Below are 13,593 nucleotides of genomic sequence, written 5' to 3'. Positions count from 1 at the left end.
TGGATGATCAGTAGGGTGATGAGTGGGAAGGCTAGTAGGATTTTCAAGAAATTTAAGCTTTAGCACTTTCCCTCTATGCTTATGCAACCCACTTTGCTTACTGGAGAGAGAGCATGGTCTGTGATGTTGGATTCATTCATTTATTTCTGTCTTCTCCTTGAAGTTATGAAACCTCATGGACAGGTTTTGCTCTATTCATCTTGTGTTCCCAGAGTCTAATATCAAACACTCACTAAGTATTTAAAGGGTAAAGGGGAGGGAGGTGGAGCTGTGCAGATCCTTTGTTTTATGTCAAAGGGGTGGGGTGGGGTGGGGTGGGTGGTATATTATAGTATGGAATTACTGGGATTTTAGCACAGTGGATTTGTCTACTTTGAAACTGTGTTCCAGCCTCAAAACGGAGTGAGTGAAGGCAAAGTGACTGCAACTAGTCAGAGTGGCTCGGTAAACCTAGGTGGGTTTTAGAGGCCTCAGGGTGGGGTTCAACGTACTAGGGCAATGTGGTTGCTGGGCCTGAGGCCAGGTCTGAAAGGCAGGAAGCAGGCATCCCAGCAGACTGCATATACTGGACTCCTTGTCCTCTGCCAGAATTCCTTACAGTCAGCTTGGGGTGGAGTTGTGGCCAGGCCTGCAGGCCTCCACACTGCTGAATAGCGTCAGACACAGCAAGGCCACTTATGTACAGGAAATGAGTGTAATGTGTTTCTTCATTTGAGCCAGTCTCAGCAATGTTGCTCGACTGTGACTTTGGCTGTGATGATGATATATTTAATCTCAGAAAGTGACTTAAATGGACAGATCAGTCCATCTGCAGGCAGATTCGCTTCCTGTGTAGAGTCGCTGTTTGGAAGAGAGTCATGGTGGCACCTGGGAGAATGTTGTGATAGATGGTGCGGATCGTTTAGACCACAGCGATACTGTGAACCATGCAGCCCAGGTGTGTAGCGAGCTGTACCATCAGGTTTGTGTAATTCACCAGCAGTGAAGTCGCCTGAGGATGTTTCTCAGGACGTGCCTCTGTCTTTAGGTGATTTATGTTTGTTTTTAGAAAAGGTCTTTTCTCCCAAGGAGCTATGATTTGGCTTAATAAAATCTTGAAGGCTGACTTTTTGTTGTGTTTTTGTTGAGGTGAAACTTTATCTGCAACAAAGTGTCCTGGATTCAAATGTTGCTTCTCTCCCTTACTAATTGTGTGGCTCGGGGCAATTTCCTTATTTTTCAGAGCTCTTTAAGGTCAGCGGCAGGGTTGTTGGAGATGGCTGCTGGTACACACAAGCTCCCTAGGACTGGGGCTGGCAGGTGGTGGGAACTCTCCAGTCATGATCTTTATCAGGGAAGCCTGCAGGTTCTTCTAATAAGGAGGAAATGAGCAAGTCTCTGAAATTTGTTCTCTTGCTGGTTTTACTAAGAAAGGATTATATTTGACTGGGTGTTTGCTATTAGCAATGCATGCCTAACTGCAAAATACAAACTGCTGAACACATAGGAGACATGTACCTTTCATGTTTTTTTCCCCACCTGTAGTAACAGCACATGGTTTCTGAGCTATATGATCCATTTTCAAGGAATTGTAAGATCCACTCAATGAGATCATTCTCCACACAAGAATATTTAAAGCTGATTATAGCTTCAGGGCGTTTTTTTTTTTTTTCCATTCTTGCATAAACCATAATTTTCAATTATTTTAGCATCACCATGCATAGTACAGAGCTATATAGAGGTGCTAGATGATTTCATTACATCACACCCCATTTGCTTTTGGAGGGACTTTTTAGGAAGTAATATAATGAAATTTAAAGCATTCCTTTTTTGTTTATTAGAAAATATGCTTTTTAAAAATCTACTTTCCTTTAGAAAGTCTTTAAAACTCACAGGTTATGAATAAATAGATGCAGAACTATTACATCTCTTTGCAGCGACTTGGACTTTTAGATAAATTCTGTAATGTTTTTAAAATTCTTGGTAGGAGAAATGGACCCTGAACATTTTAACTTAAGGTGGTATTTTGTGCTTAATTCTTACTGTTTGGCACACTGATTCTAGGTATTATCTGAAGAAGTAAGCTTATTAACTTCAATTTATTTCTACTTTTGCGATTGTTTTATTGATAGATCAATTTTTTTTAATAAGTGGTGAAAAAATCTATTTAAAGTCAATACAATTTTAAGGTATATTTTCACATTTTAACATAAATCTTAGTTTTTCATATGCCTCCAGTCCTAACACTACAAGTGGTAAAAATGTAATGAATATGTACAAGGGAGACTTTCTGATTCTTGCCGTGGGCGGAATTAGTTAATGATATTCATTCAGATGCAAGATGGTACAAATGGGGCATATTAAGAGGCTTAAATTAGGTCAAATTGAATAATTGAATTTATTCCTTTACTTAAAAACAGCTTAATCAGCTGAGAGTGCTGAAGTCTAAAAAAAGTTTTAATTAAATATTAATAGGGAGTTTGTTTCCAACTTTATCTTCCTTTACAATGATTGTATATGTTTTTCCTCCTCTGTGATCTTTTATAGATACCTGGAGATGAAATTCAGCCCTTCACACTTGATGAAGAATTTGATTATGACTCTGTAATGCTAACCCCCAAGTTCACTCCTGCAGAGATAGATGCCATCAAAGAGCTACCCAAGCAACAGAGAAAGAAGACCGACACAGGCTTACAGGAACCCGGTGACTGATTCACCAAGACATCTTTGTGTTTACTTGTATTTTATTATTCAAGCAACATTAGAATAAAAGATATTTTATTGCAGTCCCTTTTGTGGAAACGTATGTGTGCATTGATTTGTTAGTTATTTGTCACTAGGGAGATATGACTAAGAAGACCAAAGAGATCTCTACCTTTACAGAATTCCTTTCTGCCATGTTGTTGCTGGAGCCCCATGGCTGATAGAGGAAGTGCAGGAACAGGAAGCAACTGCTGCAGAAAGTCCACATTTGTAGCCCCCCACTATAACTGGGGGTTGTGGAGTATTTTAGCAGAGATTAGAAATATCACGCCATCTCCCTGGAGGTGAAGGACAATTAATGATACATGCAGAGCACATTGTGTAGCACATAAGGAAGAACTGATTTTGGGGGTTGGTCTCTTGGCCCAGCTAGTCAGAGATAGTGGGATAACTGTAAATGCTGACAGGCAAGGCTTCTGGAATTGACTTAGAAAGGATTTACTGAAAAAGATGGCATCTGAGAATTGCTTGTGTGTCATATATTAAATTCATGTACTATGTTATTACCTTTGCCATGTATTAGGATAGTTGTGAAGTATAAGGAATCATTTCTATGATCAGAAGCTTTAAATATAATTTGAGAAGGTAAGACATAGAAAAAACAACTTGAAATGTAAATATGACCAAGTATTGTGGGGTGTTAATTGGATAGAATACCCATAAATGCATAAAGAGAAGGAGGGGGTAAAGATGAAGGCACAGAAGAAGGGGATCAGTATGTAGGAAGTATTTTTTTAATTAAAAGACTCAGTAACAAATCAAATGTACTTAGTTTTAATTGATGGCCTCTTTGCTTGTACACATGTGCATGTGTATATATTTATAAAGTCACAATCTTTACCATAAAATGCTCTTCATTTAATGTTGTGGTTCAATCAAGTTATTTCCATATTGATCTTTTCCTTACTTAGTCAACAAACTTTTGTAAGATGCCATTTATGTGCCAGTCCTGATGCTGGACAATGACAAGGGTACAAGTAAATGACAAGTGGTTTGATTGAGTGGAAAAGAGGGATGGATAACAAATAATCACAGCAGAGCTGCTCTGTTCAGTATAAGAGCCGGAAGCTGCACATGGCTATTGAGCACTTGAAATAGAGTTAAGGTGAGGGATTGATTTTTAAATGTCACTTTTATTTCAGTTTAAAATAAAAGTTGATATTTGAGGCAGTCATAAAACTTTCAAGCGCATTTGAAACAACCGGGATATGTAAATCTACTTTCAACTATAACTTTTATATGAAAATCTGAATCAATTATTTTTGATGACAACTTAGTGTCTACATTTAAAATATAAACATAAAATGCATATTGGGTTTCAGAGAATTAGCATACAAGTTGTAGAATCACTTGTTAGGTTTTTATATTATTTGCATGTAGAAAATGGTATTTTGGGACACCTGGTTGAATGAAATTATTAAAACTCACTCATCTCTTTTTACCTTCTCAATGAGGCTAACTAGAACAAAATTATATATGTGACTTGCATATTTTCATTTGACAGCAATGCATTAAAGAATTATCTGTTATAAGAGTAGTATGTACCAAGAGCGTCTGGAGCAAAACAAGGTGGAACTGTTGTATCCATCCATCCATCCATCCATCCATCCATCCATCCATCCATCCATCCATCCATCGGTTTTTACTGAGGTAACATTGGTTTACAACACTATATGATATAGGGGAATGGGTTCACACCTCCTCAGATGTATGTTACCACACCCACCTCCAAAGCACCCACGGTGTAGACCACTGGACCTCCTCCCTGCAATGTTTCTACCCCATGTTTGTGTTCCCCCTCTAGTAACTTCAATTCTGCAGTCATATTTCTAGGGTTTGTTTTAGTTTTGTTTTGTCAGTTCTTTTGTGCCTCTATGTTGTACCTACGACTGAAATCACACAGTATTTGTCTTTCTCCTTCTGACTCATTTCATTCATTCTGTAGTTCCATCCATGTTGCAAATGGCAAGAGTTCATCCTTTCTTTTATAGCTCAGTACTATTCTCAATCCTCTCTTCTTTCTTTGGGCACTAAGGTTGTTTCCATAAATTGGCTATTGTAAATGCTGCAAAGAACTTACGAGTACATGTATCCCTTCAAATTTAGTGATTTGCATTCTTTGGGTTGAAACCTAGGAGTAGAATTGCTAGGTCATGCATAGATCTATTTTTAATATTTTGAGGAACCTTCATACTGTTCTACAAAGGGGCTGGACCAGTCAACATTCCCACTTCCAGTGTATGAGATTTCCTTTTAGTCCTGTAATCATCTTAATTCTGCCTTGTAGAGCTGGGGGATTTTCACAATGGGGGTGACAGTCTTCATTTGATCATGAGGACAGTGAAACTTTTGATTAGAATAGATTGTGTGAAAGATAGGAGATCTAATTAAGGTAGTATAGATGGAAGTCAAAGGCATGAATTTGATTAGAGATTTGGAGTCAGAACTAGCAAGGATTGCTGATGCAATGTGGGAATGATAGAGCAGTTGTAAGGTTAATACAAGATTTTAGCTGACTTGCTGAGTTGAGGAAACAACTACACTGTGATATGAGAACTGAAATTCCTTGATTCAATATATTTACAGCATTTGGTATTTTAAATAAAAGACTTCACCATTTCTGAGACATTGCCATTTTATGGATGAAAATAGATTTATAATTAAAGAAACAGAACAATCTTTCTTAAGTGTTTTAAAATAATTGCATTTCAGTGTAGCATTTCATTCACCAGACAGGTGGATGACAGGTGGATGTTACCGCAGAGCAATTTAGTTGCAGTATTGGTGGACTAGGTTTTGGCTTCATTCCTTTTAGCAATTTTTTTATTTGGGGCAATTGTGCATTACAGCAAAAGTGACACTGGAAAATGGGTCCCTTAAAGCCTCTAAGTGTAATAGTTTTTCTCAATCGTACTGTGATTATTGTCCTAACAAGCAAATATTCCATGACTGCCTTTCAGCTTTATGAAGCCCTTGAATTGATGTAAATTGTTTGTTTTATGTTGTCTGGCAAAACCTAACCAGTATCTTAAGAAGAAACCTGTGCTTATATTGATGGATAATGCTCACCTGGAGTAGGTGGTGGCAGCAGAGGTGAGATTAATAAACAATAGAAGGTAAGGAAAGCACTTGGATGTATACAGCAGAATGGGAGGGAAGAATATGAAAAATTTTAAAGTATTTTGAGGTAATATGATCATTTCACCACAAAATAGCTTGAGTGGAGAAAATTGTACTTCAAGCTGGCAACATCAGTCCGAGCTGGTTTAGTCTGACTCCACCAGGATCCATCTTTTGTAGCATGACAAGAGAAAGAAAAAAAGTATTCTAACATGACATTGAATTTTCTTCATACTTTCATCAAGAATTCTCTTTTCTCATGAATTAGATAGAAATACACCCTCATTTAAAAAAATAAAATTTCCATATGGACTAGGTGATAGAACAATTGAATTAACATGTAGTTGGTAGTGCCAAGCAGAATCTTTTATGAATTCATTTAAAAATGTTAACACTCAGGGGCCTCCCTGGTGGTGCAGTGGTTGAGCACTAGGTTGTGAAGATGCCCGCAGCCTCTGCAGCGCCGGTTCGGTCCCCGGCTGCCAGGCGAGGGTCTCACATGGCGCAGACCTCTCCTGCCACCCGCTGCTCCCCTCACCAGTGTACTTTGTCAGTCTGCCTGCTCTGCTCTCCGCTCTGACTCTGGTAAATTCTCTCACCCTCCCATGCTTTTGACTGTACCCAGTGCTTGTGTAAATAAATAAATCTTTAAAAAAAAAACACAACAAAAAACATTAACACTCAGAAGAATCATCAAACTTGAGAGGTGGTCTTAAAGCCTCATGCCCCTATTTTCTTTATTTTTTATTTCTTCTGAGGGCACAGTATGCCACAGAAGGCTTTTAAGCAGGAAGCCTCTGACCTCACTTATTTTAGGGCAAAGTGATGGGAAGGGACTGGGCTGTGTTGTGCTGGGAAGACTGAGGGGTGCATGGCCGGCTGGTGAAGGGCTTTTTTAAAATTTTTTTTTAAAGATTTATTTATACAATCACTGGGGTACAGGCCAGAGGCACAGGAGGGTGACAGAATTCACCAGAGACAGAGCAGGGAGCAGAACAGGCAGAAGGACCAAAATACACTGCTGAGGGGAGCAGCGGACGAGACAGGAGAGGTCCTTAGCGCCATGTGGGAATCTCCCTGGGCTGGGCAGGAATCGAACTGGCACCGTGGAGCTGTGGACAGCTTCACAACACTGTGCTCAATCTCCTGCGCCACCAGGAAGGCCCGTGAAGGGCTTTTCTATGTTTTTCTCTCTGGAAGTGTATAGCTTTTAACATCCCCAGGATCTGAACACGTGTGATGACGTGGCTTGGTAGAGGTCTGTTTTCAGATTCTGTACTGGCCACTCAGTAATGTGTTAGTCTGGAAACCTATGTCCTTCTGTCATGGAATTTTCTCCAATGTTTGTTCTGATTTTTCTTCCTTCCATTTCTTTCTTTTTTTAAAAAAAATTGTTCATATAAAAGCTGGGGTACAGGCCAGAGATGCGGCAGGTAAGAGGATTCACCAGAGACAGTGGGGAGCAGAACAGGCAGATCTACTGAAATACACTGTTGAGGGGAGCAGCGGGTGAGACAGGAGAGGTCTGCTGTGCCATGTGGGTCATCTCCCTGGTGGAGGATCAAATTCATGCTGCAGTGGCTGCAGACAGCTTCATACTGCTGAGTCTTAAGCCCTGCGCCACCAGGGAGGCCCCATTTTTTCTTTCTTTGCAGAATATTCACTTTGGATGTTCAACTGCTCACATTTCAATTCTAATGTTTTTATACTTTCATCTCTCCTACTTTTTTCTTTTTGGTCCATTTTTGAGGTTTTTTCAAATTTAATCTTCTATATTTTTATTGCAAGTTGTGCTTCATTTTCTATTTTGTATTTGTATTTTTGTAATGGTATTTAAAATCCTCAGTACAGTAAAACTTTTCTATGTAAAAAAATAATAAAAGACAATGAGCTAACATATCCTTTCCTTTGTCCTTCTTGTACTTAGGATTTAGAATTCATCCTGATACCATTAGAATTGTGAGGGTGATGCTACACTGTTATCTTTGAAGTTGAACTTGGTTCCTCTTGACTTGTGCTTACAATGTCGAATATATGAGCAATAGGATGGAGTGAAAAATCAAGAGGGCCTTAGATATTCCTACCAAGTTGGAGAGAACCTCAGAAGTACCATATGGTGGCAGGGATCCCTGGCACAGAGATGAGATTGGCATTATGGTGGTGTGTGTGTGGGTCTCCAATTGGGTTGCTTATGTTAAATACAAGGCAATCACATGCAAGGAAGTTCATTATCAAAAGCAGCTCTTTTTCCCCCTGCTGTTCCTATTTTGTTATTTTTGCCTCTGCACTACCTTTTAATTCCAGTCTCTCCTTTGTATTCCCCATTGCCATTATTCAGCTTTCATTTTTATTTACGTCCTCCTGGAAGCTTTCCTGCTTGCCAATTAATCTCTAAATGCATCTATTCTCTCAATTCTATTGCTATTATATTCTGTTATAGTCAATTGCATTCACATTCATCTTTAAGTTGTTATCTTGTTTCAAACTCCTGTTAACTGCTCATTGAAAATGTCTCAATTTAGGGCCTCCCTGGTGGTGCAGGGGTTAAAGACACAGTGCTATCAAGCTACCTGCAGCCACTGCAGCACGAGTTCTGCCCCCAGCCATGGAGCTGACCCACATGGCACAGCAGACCTCTCGTTTTGCCCGCTGCTCCCCTCAGCAGTGTGTTTCAGTAGATCTGCCTGTTCTGCTCCCTACTCTGTCTCTGGTGAATCCTGTCACCACAACTCCCTCCACACACATACACACACACACCCCTCCACACACACACCCCCCTCCACACGCACATCCCATTTCTTTTATGTTTTTATGCATAAATAAATATTTTTTTAAAAAAAACTTCTCAATTTAGCATTCAAGCCCTTATTTCCAGGAACTGCCCCCACCCCAGAATATAGGCAAAACCAACTATTTATGGCTCCTGAATGTTGCCTTCTACCTTTATGCTTTTCTTCTGTCAAACTTTTTTTGGATGATCCCTCTTCATTCTGCCCAATGAATTTGTACTCATCCTTTGAGATGCACTCGGGGGTCAGCTCCTTCAGTGAGACCTTTCTGACTCGCTCAAGCAGGTATCATGTCATCTTACCAGCTCCTTACTGTTATTTTGTTATCCTGATGGTACTTGTCACTTTCTGCTGTGTATTGCAGCGATCTCTGCATGTTTCCTCCAATCCTGGCATCACTCTTGTACCTTTAGTAGTAAGCACTGTCTTGCACACTATGGGTTTCATCACTGGCTTCACTACATTCTTGTTGACTGCCATAAAAATGGATTACAAGAAGATTTATTCACTCAACTACTATCTGATTTCTTTGTTACACTTTGAAAAGCACTATCATGATTTATTAACCCAATGAATTTATGGTAAAGAAATGAGTGCAAAATGTCTGTACAACCTGCACTGGAATGTTGATTTATTGATCTAACAACCAGAAAAAGTAATTCTATCTATTACAAAAGAGAGAGAAAAAAAGACCTAACAATATCATTCCAATGTAAGTAAATTTTGCATAAAGAAATACAGGAAGATATTTTAGTATCAAAATAATGGCAAGTGAATAATAAAGGTTATGGTACATGATATATAATTATAATACTTTCCAGGTCTATAAAAATGTGCAGTCTTTCAAAAGGGGTTTTTGTTATTTCTACTTCAGATGGTAGTAGATTACCTCCAATGTATACACTTGGAATATTGACATCCCTGCTAAGATGAAAAAAGTAGATCCAATAACTCTCCAAATTGTGTTAATATTGGCAATAATCTGAGAAAAAATTAGCATCAATTTTGGTTTAGACTGAAAAGTATTTTCAAAGGATGGCTGATGTGCAAGTGGCGGCAATGGTGCTTGAAGTAATTAGAGTGTTTAACAACCAGGAAGAAAAAAAACCACTAATTATTCTCATCTTCTTTCACCCCCACCTCCCACAAGGATGGGAAAACCTGGAGAGGATCCGAATCATACATAGATTGGTGCATTTTGTTTGAAACCAAAGTATCAGATGTCTTTGCCAAAATGATTTTCAATGTCCTCTGGGATGAAGGAGGTCAGTGGCTGGTGGAGAACTCAGCTTTGGAAAATAAAAGTTAACTGGTTTTTAAGGAGTTAGTTCCTGAAGAATAGTTCATGTCGCTCTCTAAGTGATTTGATTCTAGTGTCATCCTTTATTCACACATTGATTCCAGTGATTTCTGATGACTCAGAGTACCTCTCTTTTATGTGTATGTATATGAATTTGTATTATTTTGCAGCAAAAAGTCCAACTGACTTTTCAAATTTGTGTAAGTTCCACGGATCAGTCTTTCTGTTTTGTTGAAATTGAGTTTGCAATTTTTTTTTAAAAGGAAAAAATGTACACTATTGCTTTTTGATTCAATTCTAAATTTTTTTTTTTTATTGTTTTGACTCATGGGCTTTGCCCCTGGCATCTGTCTCTGCTTCCCTAGCCCACTGAGTGCAAGTGCAACATAGAGAGTTGCATGTTGGTTGATGTGTTGTGTTTAAACAATTGAACACCTGGCTGCTCATGTGCAGGTGCACAGAACTGTGGAGAAGAGGCTTTTAATTTAAGGCAAGTAAATAGAAAAGGATATGTAAGTTGCAGGTGAGGGCTCAGTTGTTGGACTTGAGACTCTTCTGAGCTCAAACACAATAACGGTATGTGAACGCCTTTCATGGCCAGAGTAAGATACTGTGCATAGTATTTCTGGAAAATTCCTTCACTTCCATAATGGCTTCTGTATTTGTCACCCTGAATCAGTCTTTTTAAGTCTTTTATTTATTGTCCTCAATTTGGAGGCTCACAAAGAGTTTTACACAGATGGTATCTACAGTGATCACTTCCCCTTGTGGTGAAATCTAGCTCTACTCTACATTATCTTGGGTGAGATATGGGTGAAGGAAAAAAGAATGGATAAATACTTTCAAAAATTACAGAGAGGCAAATTTTGACACAGGAAAGAAGAATCTATGTAATATTCCAGGGAATTCAATGGTGAACTCAGACACCACTAGCTAGACTCATTGCTTCATAGATTGGTGTTTCATAGCTAAGAGGAAAAGTAAGCAGACTTTATATTTTCTAGAAGTTGCTCACTGATTTGGGATTTAATTACATGGAGGATTTTGATGAAAAGAAGGGAAACTATTGTAGTATGTTATGGTGCTAATGTGTGGGAGTTTTCACTATATTATTTTCTTATATTATTATATTACTATATTATCTTGCATTATATTATATTATTATATAATATAATGTCAGTGGCATATACCTGTATATGTATATTCTTCCTTGGCCTCTCCTGCTCCCCTGTTAGACATTTGTGGTACCACAGATGGCACATGTGCCTCTTGTGGTGGTGAAGGGTTGACATCAAAGGCAAAGAAATCCTTGAAACCCATCCCTCTCAGCCCGCAGAGCAGCTTCTTTTGACCGCAGTGATGAAAGTGGGAGATAACAGGGGCATTCCCACCGCTGGGCTTTCTGTTGTGGGGAGCTGACAGTTAACACAGGTGGGCGTAAGGTGCTGCCCACCTTTTGAAGGTTGTCTGTTGAAGGGGAATGCCACCTCTCTGGGATCGGTACCCTTCTCCCTCCATGGTGCTGCTTCTGAGAAGTAACCAGGTGTTGAATAATACCTGCCCAGCTTTCAGAAAATCAGACGTGCCTGTCAAAAGACCTACTATGATTCAAAGGCTGTTAGACGAAGTCGGGAGTCTTTGCAATGAATGTGGGGTCACTTCATTCTTGTTTTTTCCAGAGGTCAAATTAGATTGTTGAGTAGCTGCTTCACTACCTTCTTCCACAAACTAGATAGGAGGGAGGCTGGGTCTATTCAACTTGGGGTGTGCGCAGCTGCATCAGACGAGAAGCAAGTGTTAAATGAGTCTGCCATTCACCAAGCAAACATCATTTTGTTTAAATTACAATGTGCTATTTTATTTTGACCTACAACCAAATGGAACTCATTGTAATACATTATCACATACAAGATAGTTGGCTCATTAATAAAACCCTAGGAAGGAGACAGGGGTAAACAATGAAAACTCCCACACATTAGCACCATAATGTACTACAATATTTTTCCTTCTTTTCATCAAAATCCTCCATGTAATTAAATCCCAAGTAAGTGAGCAAACAAATCCCTCAGCTTCTTTTATTGCACTTTTTTTTTTTTTGAAATGAGTTTGTTATTTTTCATAGTATGTAGCAAGTAAGCACAAATTCCTGGATGGTGCTGTAAGTTTTTCTATAGAGAATACATATTTGTTGAGGGCTTATGTTATGCCAGCCATTGGCACTCTGGAGTTACAGCAGTGAATGAGATAGAAGATGTGTTACTGATCACTGCTATCACAAATATCAATCCGTGTGCAGTGAGGGAGGATTTAGGTGGGAAATATAATTAAGGTGGTTATAGGTAAACCGAGACTGGAGCAGCAAGGTGGAGTCAGTTTGCATTGACCCAGAAAAAGCATGCTCCTAGGTGAATCAGTAATTAGGTTAAAGACCCTAAAGTGGGAACAGGTTGGTGACCAGAGGAACTTAAGGAAAGTCTGTGCGGCTGGAGCATCATGAGGGAAAGAAAAGGTCGTTGGAGATGAAGTCAGACAGGTAGGGGGTGCAGAGACTAGGACACTGTAGATCATGGTGGGGGGCTGGGTTCTAGTCTCAAGATACGGGAAGCTACTAGCTTGTTTTCTTTTTTCTTTCAAGATTTATTTTTATTATTTTATGCATACAAGAACAGGGGTACAGGCCAGAGGCGTGGGGGTGTGAGAGGATTCACTAGAGATAGCGTGGGGAACAGAACAGGCAGACAGACTGAAATACACTGCTGAGGGGAGCAGCGGGCGAGACAGGAGAGGTCTGCTGTGCCACGTGGGTAGCTCCCTGGCCGGGATCGAACTCATGTTGCAGTGGCTGCGGATAGCTTCACAGTGCTGTGTTTAACCCCTTGTGTCACCAGGAAGGCCCCTGACTTGTTTTCTTAAGCCATTGATATGCTTTATATTTTAAGACATCGACTCTGCTCAATAGGGTTGAAATGGGATTAAAAGAAGAAGCAGGAGACCAGTTAAGCAGCTAGTATTGCAATAATAGTGGTGGGGTGTAGGTGATGGGGGCTTGGCTTGGATATTAATGGTGGAGGTGGAAATCACTGGATGAGTTCAGGATCTGCTCTCAGAGTGCGTCAGACTTAGGGATTAGATTTGATGAGGGTGAGTGAATGAGGGTTGAAAGAGAGAGGCTGACCTAGGTATTTACCCAAAGGACACAGAAACATCAATTCCAAAGAACACCTGCACCCCTATGTTTATAGCAGCACTGTTTACAATAGCTAAGCTTTGGAAACAGCCCAAATGCCCAAAAATAGATGACTGGATCAAGAAGATGTGGTACATATATACCATGGAATATTACTCAGCATTCAAAAAAGATAAACACATGCAATTTGCAGCAACATGGATGGCGCTGGAAGGGATCATGCTCAGCGAAATAAGCCAGAAAGAAAAAGAAAAATACCGGATGGTCTCACTCATAGCAGGAATCTAGAAAACTTAAATAAGGGACCAGGAAAATGAATAACTATAAGAAAGCGAAAATCAAAATCAACAAACAACTATGAACCAGAGACACTATGGGGGGTGGGGGGCAGGGAAAGGAGGAATTGGGGTCAAAAAAAGGGGGTTGTAATTGTATGGGGAATATAAAAATAAAAT

At 39.5% G+C, this 13,593-nt stretch overlaps 1 protein-coding gene across 1 annotated transcript in view; it reads left to right on the top strand.

The window, feature by feature from the left end:
• IFTAP (intraflagellar transport associated protein) overlaps positions 1 to 2,691 on the top strand; it is a gene marked incomplete at both ends in the record, with an annotated part of 36,431 nt that extends 33,740 nt beyond the window's left edge. Inside the window, one exon of the mRNA XM_084255441.1 lies at positions 2,527 to 2,691. Within this exon, the coding sequence (XP_084111567.1) occupies positions 2,527 to 2,691 (165 nt within the window). The remainder of the gene's footprint in view (positions 1 to 2,526) is intronic.
• Between the last annotated feature and the right edge of the window lie 10,902 nt (positions 2,692 to 13,593).

Source organism: Talpa europaea (genome assembly GCF_964194135.1).
Source record: "Talpa europaea genome assembly, chromosome: 1".
Classification (NCBI taxonomy): Eukaryota; Metazoa; Chordata; class Mammalia; order Eulipotyphla; family Talpidae; genus Talpa; species Talpa europaea.
Note: the sequence above shows the minus strand (reverse complement) of the source record. Positions and strands in the feature narration are given on the sequence as shown.